Source organism: Hypanus sabinus, chromosome 24, assembly GCF_030144855.1.
Source record: "Hypanus sabinus isolate sHypSab1 chromosome 24, sHypSab1.hap1, whole genome shotgun sequence".
Lineage (NCBI taxonomy): Eukaryota > Metazoa > Chordata > Chondrichthyes > Myliobatiformes > Dasyatidae > Hypanus > Hypanus sabinus.
Window position 1 is genome coordinate 627,596 of NC_082729.1, and position 23,316 is coordinate 650,911.

At 42.2% G+C, this 23,316-nt stretch overlaps 1 protein-coding gene across 4 annotated transcripts in view; it reads left to right on the top strand.

Annotated features, from left to right (window-relative positions):
- Positions 1-21,430, top strand: part of LOC132380379 (histone-binding protein RBBP4) — a 53,266-nt gene extending 31,836 nt beyond the window's left edge. For all 4 annotated transcript variants that reach the window (XM_059949111.1, XM_059949112.1, XM_059949113.1 and 1 more), the window contains 6 exons: positions 3,360-3,486; positions 4,878-4,955; positions 12,627-12,703; positions 15,911-15,968; positions 16,991-17,101; positions 20,954-21,430. In XM_059949111.1, the coding sequence (XP_059805094.1) occupies positions 3,360-3,486; positions 4,878-4,955; positions 12,627-12,703; positions 15,911-15,968; positions 16,991-17,101; positions 20,954-21,019 (517 nt within the window). In that variant the 3' untranslated portion in view covers positions 21,020-21,430. The remainder of the gene's footprint in view (positions 1-3,359; positions 3,487-4,877; positions 4,956-12,626; positions 12,704-15,910; positions 15,969-16,990; positions 17,102-20,953) is intronic.
- Positions 21,431-23,316: the final 1,886 nt, after the last annotated feature.

Sequence of the window (23,316 nt, forward strand, 5' to 3'; positions counted from 1 at the left end):
AGGTCACCTCTCATCCTCTGTCGCTCCAAGGAGAAAAGGCTGAGTTCACTCAACCTATTTTCATAAGGCATGCTCCCCAATCCAGACAACATCCTTGTAAATCTCCTCTGCACCCTTTCTATGGTTTCCATGTCCTTCCTGTAGTGAGGCGACCAGAATTGAGCACGGTACTCCAAGTGGGGTCTGCCCAGGGTCCTATATAGCTGCAACATTACCTCCAGACTCTTAAAGTCAATCCCACGATTGATGAAGGCCAATGCACCGTATGCCTTAACCACAGAGTCAACCTGCATAGCAGCTTTTGAGTGTCCTATGGACTCGGACCCCAAGATTCGTCTGATGCTCCACGCTGCCAAGAGTCTTGCCATTAATGCTATATTCTGCCATCATATTTGACCTCCTGAAATGAGCCACCTCACACTTAACTGGGTTGAACTCCATCTGCCACTTCTTAGCCCAGCTTTGCATCCTATCCAATGTCCCGCTGTAACCTCTGACAGCCCTCCACACTATCCACAACACCCCCAAACTTTGTGTCATCAGCAAACTTGCTAACCCATCTCTCCACTTCCTCATCGAGATCATTTATAGAAATCAAAAAGAGTAGGGGTCCCAGAACAGATCCCTGAGGCACACCATTTGATGTATTTGATAGATTTTAAAGAGCTGGGTACTTAACCTCCTCAGAATCTTGACAGCAGCTTTAATGACCCACTTCAAATACTTGGCAGACATTTTCTGTCATAAATTAGTCAGGTTTGTTATTACTCATACATAGTGTGAAGCTTATTGTTTTGCAGCAACAGTACAGTGGAAGATACATGGCATAATTAAGATGAACCTTGAGGTCATAAATTCAAAAGAACAAATGCATGGTTTAACTTTTAGCCTTTGACCAAGATCTGGCGAATTTCTCTATATACAGTGGATACTGGTTAATTGGAGCAGCCATTTATTTGGAGCTCTTAAAGAATCAAAAATAAATTGAGAAAATATCCAGGATTCCCTTTGTTTATTTGGAAAATTGTGCTGCTTAATTGGGACAGAAGGCTTGCATCAGTTGCATGCACTGTGTGGTTGTTAGACTCTATACTAGTGGTCACCAACCTTTTGAAGCCCAAGATCCCCTACCTTGGCCTTAGTGAAAGGCAAGATCGACTCCAAATCGATTAGTTGCTCACATCCTCACCGGGCAGAAAAGACCGGAAGTAAACCCCGCAACCCAAAAGTAGAAATAATGTATGAGCACCAGGGGATCACCATCCTTTTTTTTTCTGCACTGCGGACCGGTTTAATATTGACAATATTCTTGTGGACCAGCCAACTGGGGGGGGGGGGGGGGGGAGGTGTTAAACACGATGGGAATACAGTGATACTCAAAGCAGGTTCCTTATGTCCAGTCTATTCCGTAATTTACTTTACATGGCTGTCAGCACTTAGCTGCTGTCCTCCTTGCTCACGTTTTTAATGCTGAAAACTTTAAGTGCAGAATGCTTGGACTCAGGGTACCAAAGCAGTTCTGAGGGCTTCATTGCCTCATTAGACTACCTCCGGGTCCGAGCTCCAACCTCCCACCCGCCGCCTTGGCCAGGTGCGGCTATTCCTGTGCCAGGGCCGCAGCAATCGCAGTCCGGAGAGAGCGAGCAAGGAGTGTGACAGGACACCCGCCTGCCCTTCCCCCCCCCCCCCACCCCCGTAAGATCTATCGGCCGACAGAAATTTGTTTCAGTAGATCGCAGTAGCTGCTCTGCTACTTACAAAACCCTGAGCCCAAATTAGGTTGTCTGTGAATATTTTAGCACCAGGTTCCCCATGTCATTTGGTGTGCTAGACAGCTTTAGAGGCGGCATCCATCTATCCGCACTCCAGGCCAGTAGCAACGACACTTCTCGCCGGCCGCACGAAGCGGCTGGTTACCCAAGGTCAACCAGTGATCCCTGGCCCTAGGGTATCACGGCGTTTAGGTGACTGATGACCACACGTGCGTTCAAGTTCAACAGTGGCCATGACAGGGAATGAGGAAAGGTGCAGCTGACTCATTGCTTTCCTTGCGGTCCTGTGGTTGGGGACCAGCGTGTGGCGGGGGAGCTACATGCATGCACACTGGGCAGAAAAAACAGAACTAAAACCCCGCAACCCGGAAGCAGTCTCTCAACAGTATTTGTGTATTTATTTTTCTGTTTTTTTTGGGGATCTACTGGAAAAGTCTCACAGATCAACCAGTTGATCGCGATCGACAGGTTGGCGACCAGTATTCTACACCGTGCTTAGAGTGAACAGTTTCTAAATAGAGTTAGTTGTGTGTGTTTGTATTCAAAAAACAGCGATTTTAGTCACTGATGACTGGCAAGAAATAAGCAGCGAGACAACTGTGGTTTCAAGCATTTCTGTTTGAAGGTGTCAGAAAAGGCTGCAAGTAGAAATGAAATAATTTCACTATTTCCACAAGTTAGGAACTACGAAGATTTTGAAGGTATCAAAAATCATCTTGAATGTTACAATGAAAATGAAAGATTTGGAGGATGCAATAGCTGATAGTATTGTATGAAGGCAGTACATTATCTGTGTTGATTTTGTCCATTTACAATTAGAAGAACATAGGGTACACTATATTAGGAACTAATGCACAGTTTTATCATGCTGTAGAGGTGTGAATGTGTTCTAATTTGTTCTGTATTTAAATTTACATGGGGTGATTGATAAGTTTGTGGCCTAAGGTAGAAGGAGTCAATTTTAGAAAACCTAGCACATTTATTTTTCCACATGGTCCCCTCCTACATTTACACACTTAGTCCAGCGGTCATGGAGCATACGGATCTTGGACCTCCAGAAAGTGTCCACAGCAGGGGTGATTGATAAGTTCGTGGCCTAAGGTAGAAGGAGATGAATTATACAGCTCTTGTTACATGCACATGCAGATCCACTCTTTGAGTGATTATGCAGAAAGTTTGAATTTAATAATTCATCAGGGGTGATTGATGTTCATGGCCTTAAGTACAAACGTTTGTAGAAGGCGATAAGTTATAAACTTCAAACTTTCTGCATAATCACTCAGAGAGTTGTCCTGCATGTGCATGACTCCTCCTACCTTGGGCCACGAACTTATCAATCACCCCTCGTATAATTTGTTACTCAGTTAAATGGTAGTTTGTTTTGTCATACCTTAATTTATTTCCATGAAACTTTGCTTATTTCGGCCAAGATGTACTGTTTCCGATGTGTGTCCATTAAAACAGAATCCACTGTATTATCTTCCAAGTTGCTAGTCTTGTAGGATGTATGAAATCATCTAATATCATGGCATAGTATTTGAGAGAAAGAAAAAAATAAAATGTAACTTTATTAATGTTTTTCTCCAGCTGGGACACCAGATCTAATAACACATCCAAGCCGAGTCATTCAGTTGATGCACACACTGCCGAAGTGAACTGTCTCTCCTTCAACCCTTACAGTGAATTCATCCTGGCAACTGGTTCTGCTGATAAGGTGGGACTTTGAAGCTAGTTCTCCCTCTTTAATTCAATGTAATGAGGTGAAAGGTATTATACGTTTCTCTGTACCTCATCATAATGCTTATTTTGATGATGAATTGACTCTGCATCAGTGAACTTTTCAAATGCATATTTGCCTTCCGTTTGTTCCTACGTGTTTTTGTAATGAAAGTGCTAAATTATTCATTGGTAGTAATGGATAAATACAATTGTCACGATACCATCATCACAACCTACAAACGTTTGTATTTATATCACTGGCAAATTTAAAAATCTTACATTTAATTCCTTCTCCAGGTCATTAATAGCAAACAACAGTGAAAAATACTTATTTTTAACACAGGAGATGCTTTTAGTAGCTACCTGGCTGTGTCCAAGGAAGTATGTTTGTGGACACATCCGGACAAAAAACTCATTCAATAAGTGATTTTTGGAATGATTTTCAATCAGGGCCAGATAATAAATAGATTGGAGCACTAAAATAAACTGAAGCTAAGTAATATTTAAAATTTTAAGTAGTGGGAGGACCCCATGGAATGCACCTAACCGTGCGTGAAACAGAACTGAACTTTCCTGTGTTACAATATAACAAACTCACATGAAACTTGTAATATTCAAAATTAAGGAGGAGCAGCTATCTGTTCTTTGTTCTGCATGTTTGTTCATAGATGAGCCGTTGGCAGGCCTAATTGGGAGTACTGTTTTTAGTTTTAGACACCTACCTACAGGAAAATGTAAATAAGTTAGAAAGAGTACATTGAAAAATTACAAGGATGTTTGCCTGGAGGACAGGAGTTAAAAGGAAAGATTGAATAGATTAGGACTTTATTCCTTGGAATATAGAAGATTGAGAGATTTGACAGATATACACAAAATTATGAAGGTTATAGATGGGGTAAATGCCAGCAGGCTTTTCCCATTGAGGTTAGGTGGGACTACAACCAGGGGTCATGGGTTAAGGGTGAAAGATGAAAAGTTTAAGGGGAACATGAGGGGAAACTTCTTCACTCAGAGGGTGGTGAGAGTGTGGAATGAGCTGCCAGCATGACTGGTGCATGCGAGCTCAATTTCAACATTTAAGAGAAGTTAGGATAGGTACATGGAGGGCTATGGTCTGTGTGCAGGTTGATGGGGGTAGGCAGTTTAAATGTGTTTGGCAAGGACTAGATGGGCCAAAAGGCTTGTTTCTTCGCTGTACTTTACTATGACTTCATGACCCTAAAAGCAAATGTGTAAGCTTACAAGAATTCTGGAACTAATGCCTGGATTACTGTTTGGAGCATTACTTTTTATAACTTTTAATCTTTTCTGTATGAATATTCATTACTTAATTTTGCTTTGCCTTGCTGTCGTTGGTAATCCAAAAGTGGTCATCATGTTTTTCAGACAGTTGCACTATGGGATTTAAGAAATCTGAAATTGAAACTGCATTCCTTTGAATCACACAAGGACGAGATTTTCCAGGTAAAGCTGTTTCATTTGTGCTGCAATGCTATTGTTTAAATATACTGAAGTAGTCAGCCCCTGGTTCAGGCAGTTGTCCCTTCTGAGTTTGGTCTTGCTAGGTTTAAAGATTTTCCTGATTTGCATCCTGGGTAATTAGGCAAGTTGATCCACGTGGTGTTAAAGGTCAACTTTGTACTGTATACAGTGATATGGAATAATGGGGTGAAATGAACTGGATTTGGCCCCCATGCCTCAACATGCCACCTGCAGTTTCCACCCTTCTGCATTCTTCTGGGGTAAGTGTTGAGGAGTAAATGAGTTAACTCTGGATCATCTTGGCTTCTGGAGAGGCATTATTGAGGCTTGTGCATTGGAAAAATCTCTGACGACATAGAACATAGAATAGTACAGGCCCTTCCGCCCACAATGTTGTGCCAACTCTGAAACCCTGCCTCCCATATAACCCCACACCTTAAGTTCCTCCATATACCTGTCTAGTAGTCTCTTAAATTTCACTAGTGTATCTGCCTCCACCACTCACTCAGGCAGTGCATTCCAGGCACCAACCACTCTCTGAGTGAAAAACCTTCCTGTGATATCCCCTTGAACTTCCAACCCCTTACCTTAAAGCCATGTCCTCTTGTATTGAGCAGTGGTGTCCTGGGGAAGAGGCGCTGGTTGTCCACTCTATCTGTTCCTCTTAATATCTTGCATACCTCTATCATGTCTGCTCTCATCCTCCTTCTCTCCAAAGAGTAAAGCCCTATCTCCCTTAATCTCTGATCATAATGCATACTCTCTAAACCAGGCAGCATCCTGACAAATCTTCTCTGTACCCTTTCCAATGCTTCCACATCCTTCCTATAGTGAGGCGACCAGAACTGGAGACAGTACTCTATAAGTGTGGCCTAGAGCTAGTTTTATAGAGCTGCATCATTACCTCGCGTCTCTTATACTCTGTCCCTCGATTTATGAAAGCTAACACCCCATAAGCTTTCTTAACTACCCTATCAACCTGTGAGGTAACTTTCAGGGATCTGTAGACATGTACCCTCAGATCCCTCTGCTCCTCCACACTACCAAGTATCCTACCACTTACTTTGTACTCTGCCTTGGAGTTTGTCCTTCCAAAGTGTACCACCTCACACTTCTCCAGGCTGAACTCCATCTGCCACTTCTGCATCCTATCAATGTATCTCTGCAATCTTCGACAATCCTCTACACTATCCACACCACCACCAACCTTTGTGTCATCTGGAAACTTGCCAACCCACCCTTCTACCCCCACATCCAGGTCGTTAATAAAAGTCACGAAAAGTAGAGGTCCCAGAACCGATCCTGTGGGACACCACGAGTCACAACCCTCCAATCCGAATCTACTCCCTCCACCACGACCCTCTGCTTTCTGCAGGCAAGCCAATTCTGAATCCACCTAGCCAAACTTCCCTGGATCCCATGCCTTCTGACTTTCTGAATAAGCCTACCGTGTGGAACCTTGTCGAATGCTTTACTAAAATCCATGTAAATCACATCCACTGCACTATCCACTATATACCTGGTCACCCCCCGGTATCAGGCTTGTTAGACACGATCTGCCCTTCACAAAGCCATGCTGACTGTCCCTGATCAGACCATGATTCTCTAAATACCCATAGATCCTATCTGTAAGAATCTTTTCTAACAGCTTTCCCACCACAGCCGTAAGGCTCACTGGTCTATAATTACCCGAAGTATCCCTACTACCTTTTTTGAACAAGGGGAGTACATTCGTCTTCATCCAATCCTCCAGTACCATTCCCGTGGACAACGAGGACATAAAGGTCCTAGCCAGAGGCTTAGCAATCTCTTCCCTCACCTCATGGAGCAGCCTGGGGAATATTCCATCAGGCCCTGGGGACTTATCCATCCTAATGTATTTTAACAACTCCAATATCTCCTCTCCCTTAATATCAACATGCTCCAGAACATCAACCTCTCATATTGTCCTCACCGTCATCAAGTTCCCTCTCATTGGTATACATCAAAGAGAAGTATTCATTGAGGACCTCGCTCACTTCCATAGCCTCCAGGCACATCTTCTCACCTTTATCTCTAATCAGTCCTACCTTCACTCCTGTCATCCTTTTATCTTTCACATAATTGAAAGAATAGGGGTTTTCCTTTACCCTACTCGCCAAGGCCTTCTCATGCCCCCTTCTTGCTTTCCTCAGCCCTTTCTTGCTACCCTATATTCCTCAATAGACTCATCTGATCCTTGCTTCCTAAACTTCACATATGCTGCCTTCTTCCACCTGACGACTAGATTTTCCACCTCACTTGTCACCCATGGTTCCTTCGCCCTACCATTCTTTATCTTCCTCACTGGGACAAATTTATTCCTAACATCCTGCAAGAGTTCCCTGAACATCGACCATATGTCCGTAGTACATTTCCCTGCAAAAACATCATCCCAATTCACATTTGCAAGTTCTAGCCTTATAGCCTCATAATTTGCCCTTCCCCAATTATAAATTTTCCTGTCCTCTCTGATTCTGTCCTTTTCCATGATAATGCTAAAGGCCAGAGAGCGATAGTCACTGTTCCCCAGATGCTCACCCACTGAGAGATCTGTGACCTGACCCGGTTCGTTACCTAATCCTAGATCTAGTATGGCATTCCCCCTAGTCGGCCTATCAACATACTGTGACAGGAATCCATCCTGGACACACTTGACAAACTCTGCCCCGTCTAAACCTTTGGAACTAATCAGTTGACAGTCAATATTGGGGAAGTTAAAGTAACCCATGATAACAACCCTGTTATTTTTGCACCATTCCAAAATCTGCCTCCTAGTCTGCTCCTCAGTATATCTGCTGCCACCAGGAGGCCTCTAGAATACTTCCTGTTCCTGACTTCCATCCATACTTCCTCAAAAGAAGATCCTGCTATATTACCTACCCTTTCTGTAGCTGTAATAGTATCCCTGACCAGTAATGCCACCCCTCCTCCCCTCCCCCCCCCCAATCCCTTTTAAAACACTGAAATTCAGGAATATTGAGAATCCATTCCTGCCCTGGTGCCAGCCAAGACTCTGTAATGGCCACTACATCATAATTTCATGTATGTATCCAAGCTCTCAGTTCATCACCCTTGCTCCTGATGCTTCTTGCTTCAAAGTACACGCACTTTAGCCCTTCTACCTTACTACCTTTACACCCTTTATTCTGCTTCTCTTTCTTCAAAGCCTCTTCATATGTTAGACCTGGCTTTACTCCATGCACTATACTTGTAGTTCTCACATGACCTTTATCCTCCTCCACCTCACTATCTGCTCTAACACTCTGGTTCCCCTCCCCCTGCAAATCTAGTTTAAACCCCCCACCCCCCCCCCCCCCCGGAGCAGCACTAGCAAACCTTCCTGCAAGGATGTTAGTCCCCTTCCAGTTCAGGTGCAACCCATCCTGTCGGAACAGGTCCCACCTTCCCTGGAATGAGGCCCAATTGTACAGAAACATGAAGCCCTCCCTCTTGCACCAACTCCTTAGCCACGTATTTAGCTGCATTATCTTAGTATTTCTAGCCTCACTAGCACATGGCATGGGTAGCAATCCTGGAGGTCCTGTCCTTCAACTTTGCACCTAACTCCCTAAACTCCCTTTGCAGGATGACCTCCTTCTTCCTACCCACGTCATTGGTCCCTACATGGACCACGACATCTGGCTTCTCACCCTCCCTCTTGAGAATACTGAGAACTCGATCCAAGATATCGTGGACTGTGGCACCAGGGAGGCAATAGACCATCCAGGATTCTCGATCTCTCCCATAGAACCTCTTATCTGTCCCCCTAACTATCGAATCCACTATCACTACTGCTCTCCTCTTTTCCCTCCTTCCCTTTTGAGCTGAGGGTTCAGTCTCAGTGCCAGAGACACGCCCACTGCAACTTGTCCCTGGTAGGTCGTCCCCACCAACAGTATCCAAGGTGGTATACTTATTGATGGGAACAGCCACAGAGGTGCTCTACTTATTCTGTCTATTCCCCTTCTCTCTCCTAACAGTCACCCAGCTACCCATCTGCTGACTTTTCAGGGTGACTATCTCCATGAAACTCCTGTCTATTTCTGTCTCTGCCTCCCGAATGATCCGAAGTTCATCCAGCTCCATTCCCTAACTCGGTTTGTCAGAAGCTGCAGCTGGATGCACCTTTTACAGGTGGTGTCATCAGGGACAATTGTGCTTGCCCTGACTTCCCACATACTGCAAACAGAGCACTCGACTACCATAACTGCTGCCTCTATTACCTACTTCTAAATTAATCAGATTAATTAAAGGAGCTTACCTGGCCTTGCCTCACTGGGAGCAAGCTCATCCTCAACTGCTGCTTGCCGAAGCCTCTCGAGCCAAAGCCTTCCTATTCTGTCTCCCACTACTCTGTCGCTTGCTCCATTAATCTGCTAGTTTTTTAAACTCTCCCGCTGTTCTCACAGGCTGACCTTCACGCACTTTCGCAGTCATGCCCCGTTCAAACTGCCGAAGAAATGACCTGTGTCTGAGGCCAAAGCTTCCCAAGCATTCTTTGGGAATATGGAAAGAATAGGTTAAAAGAAAAAATGGGAGGAACGGGATAGCTCTCTGAACCAGCATAACGTACATGGGGTGAACGTTGTATGGAGATTTGGACAGGAACCCAAATTTGCTCATCTGTAACCTAGTTATAGATGGCTATGCTATGGAAAAAGGTTTCTTGCTATCTTGTCCCTCGATTTTGTACACAATTTGGTTGCTTCCTTGTTCTTCTCAGCTGCAAGGAAAACAAACCCAGGCTAGCCAGAATGTTTTAACTGCAGTGTTCTGTGCCATGTAAGTCTCCTCTGTAATCACACCGTTCCTACACTAGCAAGCAGAAGTGCCCACAAGACTGCACAGAGGTTCAGCAGATGTCACAGCTCCAGCATCCTGAGTTGTGTCCCAATCTCTGCTGTCATTTACTGTAATTGGTGTTCCTGATGAAGCTTCTGCTACAGCAGTGTGACCTGACATAGATTGGGGACTGCTTCATCAAGCAAACTCATTAGCCAGGATTTCCCATGACCACCAGTTTTAATTCCACTCCCCATTCCTTTTCTGACATGTGGCTGTCTCTACTGCCATATTGAGGCCACTCTCTGGTTGCAGGAGCAACACTTCATATTCCACCTGAAAAGCCCCCAACCTGGTGGTATGAACCTTGATTTCACTAAATTCCAGTAATTCTTCTCTCTTTTCCACTCCCTATTTTGGCTCTCCTCTTACCCTGTCTCTTCTCATCTGCCTATCACCTCCCTCCCTTTCTCCCATGGTCCACTGTCCGATCAGATTCTTTCTTCAGCCCTTTACCTTTCCCCCTTTCAACTTCCAGCCTCTCACTTCATCCCCACCCATCCAGCTGCCATCCTCCTGACCTGGCCTCTGTTAAACCCTGCCAGCTTGTACTCTTCCACCCCCCCCCCCCACCCACTGGTTAGTTTGTCACTAAATAATAACCCAGTTTGGAGATGCAGTGGTAAAGTCCAAGGGGCGTTGATGAGAATGTTGTGAGAATACGATGGGATTAGGAACTGAGTACTTGTTGGTAACCGGACTTGAAATGCTGAAGGGCCTTTTTTCCTTCTTGTACAACTTACTCCATTACGGTTAAGTTAATATTTTCTGTAGCAGTTCCAGAGTCTTTCTGGGTACTATGTGCAATATTCCATATGCTGCCATAATCATATGTAGTTAAGGGTCTTTTAAGAGATGGTGATCATAATGTGGTGGAATTCCAGAGGCAGTTTGAGGTTAAACACATCCTCTCCAAAAATCAATATCCTCGTTTTAAACAAGACCAGTTACAGAGTCAGAGTGGTACAGGCAGGGGATAGAGGGATGTGAACCTTAAAAAGAATATACTTGCATTAGAGGTGAACCAGTTGAGATTCAAGATGAAAGGGTTCTCCTATAATGGATAGCTTTTAATGAAGAAAGATAAAATCCGGGTTCTTAAATTGAGAAGAATGGAGGTGGGGATGATTATATTGAAACACACTAGATCCTAAGGAGGATGATAAGGTGGACCTTTCAGAAGTGTGGTGCATCTCCAGAATTCTTTACTCCAGAGGACTGTGAAAGGTAGGTCAATGAGAATATAGATGAATTTTTGAGGACATTGTGGGACTGGCACAGAATTGAGGCCTGGAGCTGATCATATTGAGTAGCAGGGTAGGCTTAAGGGGCCCAGTGCTCCACTGCTGCCATTTTGTGTATTGTGTTCTTTGGGAACCCTTCATCCTTGAACATGGACATTGAGATCTCTCTGTTCCTTGATATGATTAAAAGTTCTAATTTTGATAGACTTCTCATAAAGTAATACCTCACAATTTTTTGAATTAATTCCCATCTGCTATTTCCCTGTGCACCTTTCCATGTCATTGTACAGTTGAAGAACACCCTCCTTGCTATGTTGTTCCATTACTGTGTCTTGCATGTCTTTCCTCCTTTCTGGAAAATGTTGATCCTGATCTTTGATCAGCTTGTCTACAAACATCTTGCACATGTCAGATAAGGCTATGCCATGGCAGTCTGGGATAAATCTCATCTGGCCATGGGATTTATCCATCTTTAAATCTGTTAACACTTTTATTTTTATTGCTGCTGCTTTGTAGATTGTAATTTGTTTCAAACTTTCATTTTCCCTGGATTCCCAGTTCTAGAGTCTATTTCCATATTGAAAATGGATGGGAAGAATTCATTTAAAACCAGCTCCAAGCACAGATCACCGCTATGATGTTCCTACCCTAATATATTTTTATCAGGATTTTGCCTGCAAGTACCAACTCATACATGCTTTTCTTCCCCCCCCCCCCCCCCCAACCCCGAGTCCCTCCTACACATTCTGTCGTCTTGGCGGTCCTTTTGTTTAATATTCCAAGCCCTCTGTAAGTTACCATTTTTTTAACCCCTGTCATTCACCAGCACAGTGAAATGCTAGCCTGAATGCTCACTTTGATATTTATATCCCTCCCACTGATTGGGAGCAGCTACTTACAGGCAGTCCACTTTAACAGTCTTTAGTTGCCAGGTGTAATAACGGCTTTTAAGATGTTCCTTTGGAGAATTTACAAATGGTTTTAATTAGTGAATCTGAATTTTTCAGTATTCAAAGAGTTGTAGAGAAGTGCAGCATAGAAACAGGCCCTTCGGCACAACTACTTTGTGTCTACTCCCATCAACTTGTACTGGGACCATATTACTGCTGTTAATGTACCTATCCAAACTTCTCTTGAACATTGAAATTGAGCTTGCACCTCCTGTGAAAGAAGTTTTCCCCTTCTCACCTTTCACCGTTAACCTGTGACTGCTGGTTGTAGTCCCATCCAACCTCGGTGGAAAAAGCCTGCTTGCATTTACCTTATCTATACTCATCCTAATGTTATATACCTCTATCAATCTCTTCTCAATCTTCTACAAGCAGATGTATAGGAACCAGAGGAGATGTGTGTCTCTGACATCAAGGCTGACGTCTTGTGAAAGTTGCCCAAATTCACTTGTTGTCAGTTGATACTCCCAGCCAACAGTGACCTCCCAGAGCCATGTTGGCTACTTGACATCTCTCTGGCTGCTACTGCATAAAGATGCAGTTCTTTTAAAGCTGTTTATTTTCATCTATGATGAGATTTATGTTAATACCATCAGGTTCAATGGTCTCCACACAATGAAACGATTCTGGCATCAAGTGGGACAGATCGTAGGCTGAATGTATGGGATCTGAGGTAGGAGTTACCCTTTTTGTGATCACTACTCCTGATTTGTAACTTGTACCTTGAGTTGCCTGTTCTGATCTTGGAGGCAACATAATACTGAATGAAGTTTTATTAGTTATGAAAAAATGAGAGAATTGAATTTCCTTGCAGCTGGTGATGTGCTGGGGACAGTGCTTGTATTTTATTCTCCTAAGGAAATAAAGATAAATCTTCAATATAGTATTATTTTAATAAAGTGAGTAGTGAATTGCTAGTTTGCGCCTTGGCATAAACATCCTTCCTCACATATCCCTGCATCTTATGCCAATTACTTTAAATCTTCTGTACTGGTTCTTACCCCATCTGCTGGTGGGATTGATGGCTGTGTAGCATGTTGTTTCAACAGGTTGTGCCAACCTGAGGTAAGGGGTATGAGAACTATCTCCAAATGTCATGGCCTTAGGAAATAGTTTTTCAAGCTTTTATCTTTAATGTAATCAGGGTATATAAAGTTTACATTTCAAAAAATAAATGCATATTAAAGTAATTTAGTAGATAAATGACATTAGTTAAGCAATATGAAATAAATCCCAAACTACTTGAATGTATACCTCAAGATTTAATTTGTAACAAAGGTGTGTTATTAGACTAGCTCCTTTGATGGTAAGGTCCTTTAGAAAAATCATTTGGACTCTTTGGAGGTTTTTGAAGCTATTAGAATGAGAGGTGACCTTATTGAGACATGAACAGAGAGGAGGACAGTTATTCTGCATCCAACGTTGTTCACCATGTATGGAGGCGGCCTCGGGATAAAGTGGAAGCTTTAACTCATTCCTGATCAAACTTTCTAATACTTCCTCCACTAGAGGTAGGGAACTTGTTGGAGAAGATTCATATGGACAAGATATACTTGCATGTGGAAAGTTATGGGCTAGTTACAGTTGGTCAGCATGACTTTATGATGTAATTTTGGGGAGGTGACAATGATGATGCAGGGCAGTGGATGCTTTGCACATGGACTTTAATAAAGCATTCAACAGATCCCCCATTCTAGGTGAATCCTGAAAACTAAGGCATGGGGGAGCCATGATATCTTGGTACATTGAATTCAAAATCAACTTGGCCATTAAAGGATAGTGGTCGAAGGATGTTATTCCGACTAGACCATTGGTTTTCTGCAGGGGTCAGTGGTGGGACTTATCTTCTTTATGATATAAATTATTTGGATGAAAATATTGGTGGGCTGATTAGTAAGTTTGCACAAATGTTGGCAGTGGTGATGGCAACAAATGTCAAAAGATTCAGCAGATCAGTTGGAAGTGTGGGCAGAGAAATGGCAGATAGTTTCATCTGGATAGTGTGGGATGATATAATTTGGGAAATCAGATGTAACAAGAAAATGTACTGTGAATGACTGAGCCCTGTTAGATCCTGGTGATCTTGTGATCCAAAGGTTCTTTGGAAGTCAAAAATGAGGCATGAAACGCTGCTTATGGCCATTTATTGAGTTACAAGAGCAAACAAGAATAAAAATAAAAGTAATGGTCATTGTATAGAGAAACTAGCTCAGACTAAAACCATAACAAGACACTATGATAACAAATAACTAGTTTCAAGAGGCATGACATGACACCTCCTGCAGGAAAACTTAATGATTTTCTAGAATAATACAGAAGAAGCAATATCACAATAACTGGAAATTTCACTGAACAATTACATGTTTATGGATGATTATATAAAAACAATCAAACATAGAAGAGATTAAACTCTGAGGGGGAAAAATAATTTTTTACACTCTTGCCCAACAACCCTAGGTATAGGTGTACAGAGGGATCTTGCAGTCTATAGCTCCCTACAAGTGGCAGCAAATAGATGGAGTGGTAAAGGTGGTGTACGACATACTTGCCTTAATGGGTTTTGGTGCTGAATATTCAAGTCAGCAAGTTATGTTGCAGCTGTATGAAACTTTGGTGAGGCCACATTTAGAATCCTGTCCCTTCTGATAAGGATGTTTTATTTTCCCCATAGTGTGGAGGGTACCAGGGAAGGTTGCTGGCTACAGATACTCAGCAATGTTTTAAGAGGCACCATAGAGTAATATAGCATGAAAACATGCCCTTTGGCCCATCTGCTCCATGCTGACTACAGCATCCTCCTGGTTAATCCTAGTTGCCTCCTTTCAACTCCTAACACTCTAAGCCCCTCCCCTGTGTACCTATCCAAATGTACCTACCTCGACCATTTCCTGTGGCAGCTCATTCCAAGTACTCATGACTCTTTTAAGTATCTCCTCTCTTATCTTGTACCTGTGCTCTTGGTTTTGGATTTGCCAGCTCTGGAGAAAGCATATTATGACTGTCTTAACATATCCATATCCCTCATGATTTTATCAGCTTCTATGAGGCCATTCCTTATTCTCCTGTGCTCTCAGGAATAATGATTCAGCTTGGCCAACCTTTCCTTGCCTCAGCCTTCCATCCAGGTGCTTTTCTGCACGCTCTTCAGCTTGACAATGACCAGAACTCAGCATAATATTCTTCAAGTGTGGCCTCACCAGTGTCTGTATAACTGCAACACAATGACTGATGAAAGCCAGTGTGTGAAGCCCCTTCTTCACCACCGTCTACTTGGTAGTTGCTTTCAGTGAACTGTCCACTTGTACTCCTGGACGCTTTACGCTTTGTCCCATAACATGTATGGGCGCCCTGCCATTCATGGTATTAGTCGTATCCTGGTTTCAATGTTCAAAATGCATCACCTCACACTTAGCTAAATTGAAATCCATTTTCCATTCCTTAGCCTATCTCCCTAACTGACCAAGATCTGTACACAATTTATTGTAACCTGCTTCACTGTCAACAAGACCCCTTACTTTAAAATCATCAGCAAATTTGCTAACTGGGCCATGTGTGTTGTATCCAAGTAGTTTACATAAATAATTAAATAACAGATCCCAGGACTGAATCATGGGGTACTTCACTTAGTCACAGGCCTCCAGTCTTCAGCTGTCACCCTCTGCTTCCTATCATTGAGGCAAGTCTGAATTAACCTCATTCTCCCTGAATCTCATGCAACCAACCCTCCCAGATCAGCCAGCTACCTCTGGGACCTTACTGTTCGGTATGTTTTATATCCACTCTTTATGGTTGTTCACTGATCTCTCTCCCCCACTCTCCACTCTATACAAGTTTTGTACTGTTTGATACTAATATTATTGCTTTGTGGTTTTTGCTGTAGTAAAATTGGAGAGGAACAATCCCCAGAAGATGCTGAAGATGGTCCTCCAGAGTTGCTGGTCAGTGACATTAATGTATCAGCACAGTCCTTTTTGTTACTAGTTTTGATTTTCTATTACCAATTCTCATGCAAACTTTCTGTAAAAATGTTGACAGTGAAGCTGTTTAACTCTGAATCCTATTAGAGCCAAACTCATTGCTGTGATTCAAAGCAACAAAGAAGTATTTCAAAAGCATCAGACATGGATACTATGGCAGACTTCCACACACAAAATGCTGGTGGAACGCAGCAGGACTGGCAAAGGGTCTCAGCACGAAACGTCGACTGTGCTCCTTCCTATAGATGTTGCCTGGCCTGCTGCGTTCCACCAGAATTTTGTGTGTGTTGCTTGAATTTCTAGCATCCGCAGATTTCCTCGTGATGGCGGAGTTCCACTCTGTTTTGCATTCCCATATTGTGATGTGCTCTTACCTAAGCCTCTTTCTTGGCTGAAATCGGGGAAATTGGTGTGGACTAGAGACCAGTGATCAAGCAGGAGAGCCTCTTGTCAGTGCATGAATTGAACCCAGGACTTAATACACAGTTGCTTATTGGCAAATCCCATCATCCCTTCTCATCTACAGATGGCTGCCAGAACAGTTCAGTCAGCTCATTTTCTTTGAAACCAATTCCAGTTTTTGTATAACACTTTTTTTAAGATGCTGAAAAGAACTTGCATTTTTGATTTCACTTTTTCCCCCAAGTATTTTTATTGGAATGTACCTAATGACATTTTAAACCATTTGGAGCTTACTATACTCAAGTTGTTGATGACACCATGCTTAACAAAGCAGTCTATCAAAAGACCAACATTTTCCTTACTTTAAAGTTTTGTGTTGGCATCAAGTCCCTGTAATTTACCAGCTCTGATTTATCTCTCACACACCAGTGAGTGCGGCAACCAGCTCTACTTTCTGTCTCACACATAGTGAGTGTGACAGTCAGCTCTAGTTTATTTCTCACATACTAGTGAGTGTAAAACAAGATCTTTTGGGTGCACTGATTAAGGTTTGTATTACTGATGTAAAATGTTTTTTTTAGTTTATTCATGGCGGACACACAGCTAAAATTTCAGACTTCTCTTGGAATCCAAATGAACCTTGGGTAATTTGTTCTGTATCTGAAGACAACATCATGCAGGTGTGGCAAATGGTGAGTTTGGACTCTTTTCTCCAACATGTAAGAATGTTTTGCATCTTGGAAAGCAAGAATGTTGAAATTGAATTGATTCATTAAAATAACAACAATAGGAGGGGGTTTACCTATCCTCTAGCATGTTGGAGCTAATCCCACCTCCTTGTTCTCAGTTTGTAGTTTTGTAAATTAACAGCTCATTGTGTTCACCTGGTTTGAAAGTGGGGTGAGAGTTTTTACACTTAACACCCTTTCAGATAGCAAGTTCTGCACCTCTTCTCTTTCTGGGTGAGAATATTTGTTTCTCAACTCCCCTCGAATCCAGTAAATGTACCTATCTGTGTCATTGATACTTCTATCAAGGAAGATGCCCTTCCTATTTATTCTCATTCAGCCTCTCAACCACCTCTGTTCTGTATTTTATATTTCCCATCTCTTTGTGTCTAACAATTGGGAAGCACAACTAATGTGTTCAAAAGTCTGAAGCAGTACATACTGTCTACAGAGTTAATCCATCTAAGTTTTAAATTTCTCAATAAGATGAGAAATAGGAGCCCACTTCTGCTTTGCAGAGTGAAGTTGATCAATTTCATTGGTGTCTGTCCACTTGGCCCTATTCCCAGCTACTGTGAAATGCCATGGGATACGTTACTGCCACATTTTTACAGGAAGGGAGTTCCCAAGGGGCACTCGTGCGAAATGTTGTTTAACTTATCAACGCACTGACATCTTCAGTCTTTTGTATAAAAGCGACATGTGCTAGGGTTTTCAAATGGTTTGATTTCTGTTCATCTTTTCAACCACTGACAAGGCAGCTCTGCAAGATATGTATTTGTTCTTCATGGTAGCAGTCAGGGCGATAGTGGAGAGTTGTATTTCAGCTTGGAGGTGTGTGTCCAGTGATGTGCTGCAGAAATTGGTGCTGGCTCTGCTATTGCATGTCATGTATATTAATGACTTGGATAAGAATGTAGTTAGTAAAATTAACCACACTACACCAGATAAATCAGTAACCAAAGCTTTTTCTCTTCATTTTTACCCTCTGTCCACACTAAAGCGGCGTTTTCGTCCCCTGAAAACGGAGCTTTTCAGAAACGCTTTCCAGGGTGGGTATTTTTGAAAACACTGCTCGGGCAGATCAGTGTGGACTGGGTAACTGGAGACTTCTGAAAATGCTATCAGACAGCAGCGTGCTATTTCATTGTTTTCTTGAACGCAGCCTAACAATTTCAGAACAGACAGCAATGAGACTGAAGCCAGAAGAGTTAGAAATGTATTCACCAAATACTTTGACCCATAACTTATTGAATAAATAAGTATACTCACTGTTTTCTGTCCTTGCTCATATGAAGGAGGTTTACCTATTTATGCTAGTACTTCTCTGACAATAGATGTGTAACAGCCTAATGTAACATTGTATGGAAATACAAGATAACACTGATGCAGACATGTTTTATACATTTAACAAGGTGCTTTATTAATGCAACAGAGTTAGTCAGTTTTTTAATGTTCGTCGTCAGCCGGATCAATCTGTCCATGAACTCCCTGTCGGTTACTTCCGTAAGCTCCAATATTTGTTTTTTTTTAAATTTAAGTTCTCCTGCACAAAAGCCACCAGCTGTCCGTCGTTTTAAGTTTTTCTAGTCTGTAACTACACAAACGCACATTTTTACAGCAAGATTTGACACCAAACATGTCGCTTGTTTTCAGTAGATGTGTCCTGCACATGCCCAGTAGGAGGAGATTCGCCGAAATCTCCGTTTCAATGTGGATAGAGATATTTTCAAAAACGCACAGTGTGGACACCTATTATTTGTATGCAAAACCGGTGTTTTCAAAATTATCCGGTCTAGTGTGGATGTAGCCTAATTTGATGAATAGCATCAGAATTGATAGTCAGTGAAGATTGTCCAAGGTAGAGGTGACGATGGTGTTGGAGGATTGGCATGTTGCTCATGTGGTTCCATTGTTTAAAAAGAGTTCTAAGAGTAAACCTAGCAATTATTGGCCTGTAAATTTGACGTTAGTGGTGGGTAAATTAATGGAAAGTATTCTTAGAGATGGTATATATAGTTCATCTGGATAGGCAAGGTCTGATTAGGAACAGTCAACATGGATTTGTGCGTGGAAGGTCATGTTTGACAAATTTTATTGAATTTTTTGAAGAGGTTACTAGGAAAGTTGACGAGGGTAAAGCAGTGGATGTTGTCTATATGGACTTCAGTAAGGCCTTTGACAAGGTTCCACATGGAAGGTTGGTTAGGAAGGTTCAATCATTAGGTATTAATATTGAAGTAGTAAAATGGATTCAACAGTGGCTGGATGGGAGATACCAGAGAGTAGTGGTGGATAACTGTTTGTCAGGTTGGATGCTGGTGTCTAGTGGTGTGCCACAGGGATCTGTACTGGGTCCAATGTTGTTTGTCATATACATTAATGAACTGGATGATGGGGTGGTAAATTGGATTAGTAAGTATGCAGATGATACTAAGATAGGTGGCGTTATGGATAATGAAATAGGTTTTCAAAGCTTGCAGAGAGATTTAGGCCAGTTAGAAGACTGGGCTGAAAGATGGCAGATGGAGTTTAATGCTGATAAGTGTGAGGTGATACATTTTGGTAGGACTAATCAAAATAGGACATACAAGGTAAATGGTAGGGCATTGAGGAATGCAGTAGAACAGAGTGATCTAGGAATAATGGTGCATAGTTTCCTGAAGGTGGAATCTTATGTGGAGAGGGTGGTGAAGAAAGCTTTTGGTATGCTGGCCTTTATAAATCAGAGCATTGAGTATAGGAGTTGGGATGTAATATTAAAATTGTACAAGGCATTGGTGAGGCCAAATTTAGAGTATTGTGTACAGTTCTGGTCACCGAATTATAGGAAAGATGTCAACAAAATAGAGAGAGTACAGAGGAGATTTACTAGAATGTTACCTGGGTTTCAGCACCAGTTACAGAGAAAGGTTGAGCAAGTTAGGTCTTTATTCTTTGGAGTGTAGAAGATTGAGGGGGGACTTGATAGAGGTATTTAAAATTATGAGGGGGATAGATAGAGTTGACATGGATAGGTTTTTTCCATTGAGATTAGGGGAGATTCAAACAAGAAGACATGAGTTGAGAGTTAAGGGGCAAAAGTTTAGGGGTAACACTAGGGGGAACTTATTTACTCAGAGAGTGGTAGCTGTATGGAACGGGCTTCCACTAGAAGTGGTAGAGGCAGGTTTGATTTTGTCATTTAAAAAAAATATTGGATAGGTATATGGACAGGACAGGAAAGGAATGGAGGGTTGTGGGCTGAGTGCAGGTAGGTGGGACTAGGTGAGAGTAAGCGTTCAGCATGGACTAGAAGGGCTGAGTTGGCCTGTTTCCATGCTGTAATTGTTATATATGTTATAGTAGGAGCTCTATCAACTGGGAAGGTGGGTGGAAGAATGGCATATGGAATTTAACTTGGGCAGGTGTGGATTGACATTAAACCAAGCTGCCATGTACACAGTGAATGGAAGACCCTGGGGAGTGTTGTAAAACGGAGAGACCTCCATGTACAAGCATATAGTTCTTTGTGGTTTAGCCACTTCATTGGACATGGCATACACAGTGAATGGAAGACCCTGGGCAGTGTTATAAAACAGAGAGACCTCCATGTACAAGTATGTAGCTCCTCGTTTAATCACTTAATTGGATATGACGCTGAGTACGAGAGTTACGATGCTGTAGAAGAGTACAGTGACCAAGTAGACTTTTTCTAAAGCAATGTGTTTATTTAGTTGGTGACACTTGGAAAGTGCATCTTTTAGCCAGTAGGTATTAATGTTTTTCTAGTTTCAATGCTGCTTTAATACTTAAACAAGATTGTTTTCCCCACAGGCTGAAAATATTTACAATGATGAAGATCCGGAAGGAGCCCCTGATCCTGAAGGCCAAGGCTCGTAGCTGGTTCTAGCTTTCAAATGCCTTTTTCTACACAAACTTGCTATTCTGTTAATGCTGAATTGGGAGAAGCTGTCGGTGTCTAAGCACCATCTCCAAATGCAGGAGTTTGGATAAAAGTATGTCCTCCAGTAAGGACCCCCTTTTCCTTTTGAAAATGTTTGCTTCTATCCCACAAGCCTAATGTCCCATTTTGCAGACATGACTGCATTTCTATTTGACCAGTAGAAGGAAGCAGCTTGTTCTCCTGTTGTGTACAATACGTATTTAAAGGCTTTTGCCCCGAATGCTGCAGCATTTACATTGTTTCCTTTGAAATACAATCAAATATTCTCTGTGAGAGGGTCTTGCTAAATATAATGTGCATCAATCCCAATAAAAATATGTTTTTCTACACAAAATATAAAGTGTAAATTTCTTTGCATTATTGGAAGTTGATTCTATGGTGATAAGGGTTTGATGGAGTGAAAAGCTATCCAAAGCTGCTGTTTGATCTAATGGTGACCAGTAAAACTGCATCAGTTTTAAGCAGCAGGTTGAATCATCATTCTGACCTCTGGTTAGAATGAACAGCATTAAGGATATATCCATGATTCAAGGGCTGCAGCTGTTTGAGGAAGTAGCTCTGCCACCACCTCCTTAAGGGCAGTTAAGGGATGGTCATTTAACACTGACTCAGCCTGTGAAGCCCACATCCATTGGAAGAATAATAATCAAAACAGTATGTATAATTGCATCCTCCCTCATTTAATCTGTCTGGTCTTAGTATCTAACTTCTAAAGATACATTGCGAACTCTTGAAGGCTGGAGGGTGACGACTGTCCTGTCTTTATTTAATTACGTCTTGAAGACAATATATACTCGAAGATTAATATTACTCCAAATGACAAAGGTTTAGGTTGTGTTATTTTCCTCAACATCTGGAGCAGAGACATGACTGGAGGTGGCAGATCTCCTGCCTTAATTGAAAAGCATAAGGACAACCTAGGGAATTACAGACTGGTGAGCCTTAACATTAGTGGTGGGAAATTAACTGAAGGAAAGGCAAGGAAGTCTTAGGAATAGTCAGTATTAGCTTTGTGCTGGCAAATCATCTTTCATAAATGTAGTGCAGTGTAGTAGATGTTGTCTACTTTAGTAAGGCCTTTGACAAAGTGCTGTGTAGTAGGCTGGTCCAGAAGATTAGGTCACATGAGATCCAGGTGATCTTAGCAATTTAGATACAATTGGTTTGTGGTAGTTGGAGCAGTGCTTTTGGACTGGAGCTGACCAGCAGTGAGCCTCAGGTCAAGGTTGGGTACATTGTTCGTTCATCATCTGTATTAACAGTTGCACGGAAGTGTAAGTGTAGGTGGCATGGTTAGTAAGTTTGTAGAATTGGTGGCACAATAGAACATAGAACAATACAGCACAGGAACAGGCCATTCAGCCCACAATGTTGTGCTGAACCAACTATAAAGCAAATCAAAAATGTCTGAACACTAATCCCTCCTACCTATACAATGTCCATATCCCTCCATCTTCCTTACATCCACGTTTGAACTACTTCTCACCTTCAATGCACTCCCTCTGGTATTAGACATTTCAACCCTGGGAAACAGATGCTCCCTGTCCACTATTTATGTTCTCATTCTCCTATAAACTTATATCAGATCTCCCCTAAGCCTCCGCAGTTCCAGAGAAAACAACCCAAGTTTATCCAGCCTCTCATGATAGCACATGTCCTCTAAACCAGGCAACATCAATGGACAGTGATGTTTGAGGTTGAGATCAACTGGGTAAATGGCAGATGGATTTTAACTTGGAAGTGTGAAATGATGCATTTTTGGAAGTTAAACGAAGGCAGGACTTGCACATTAAATGCCAGAGCCCCGGGGGGGGGGGGGGGGGGGGGTTTGTAGAACAGAGACACCTCAGGGTACAAGTATGTAGTGAGGGCACTTAACATGTTTGTTGGCACTGATCAGAGTTGAGATGTCACTTTATAAGTGCACACAAGGTTGATGAGACAACACTTGGAATGTTGTGTGTAGCTAAATGAAAGCTGTCACTGAGTTGGAAAGAGTATGGCAACAGTAGCTGGGACTGGAAGCCTTCAGTCATAAGGAGAGACTGGCCTTTTCCCTGGAGTGTGGGGGAGCAAAGTGTGATGTAATAGATCTATAAAAGAATGAGGAACATTGAGAAAATGAAAGGTCACAGTGTTTCCCAGAGTGTGAGAATCTAAATTCAGGGTGAGAAGGGAAAATTTGAAAAGGAATCAGTGGGATAACCTTTTTGTGTATGGCAGTGAGATGGAG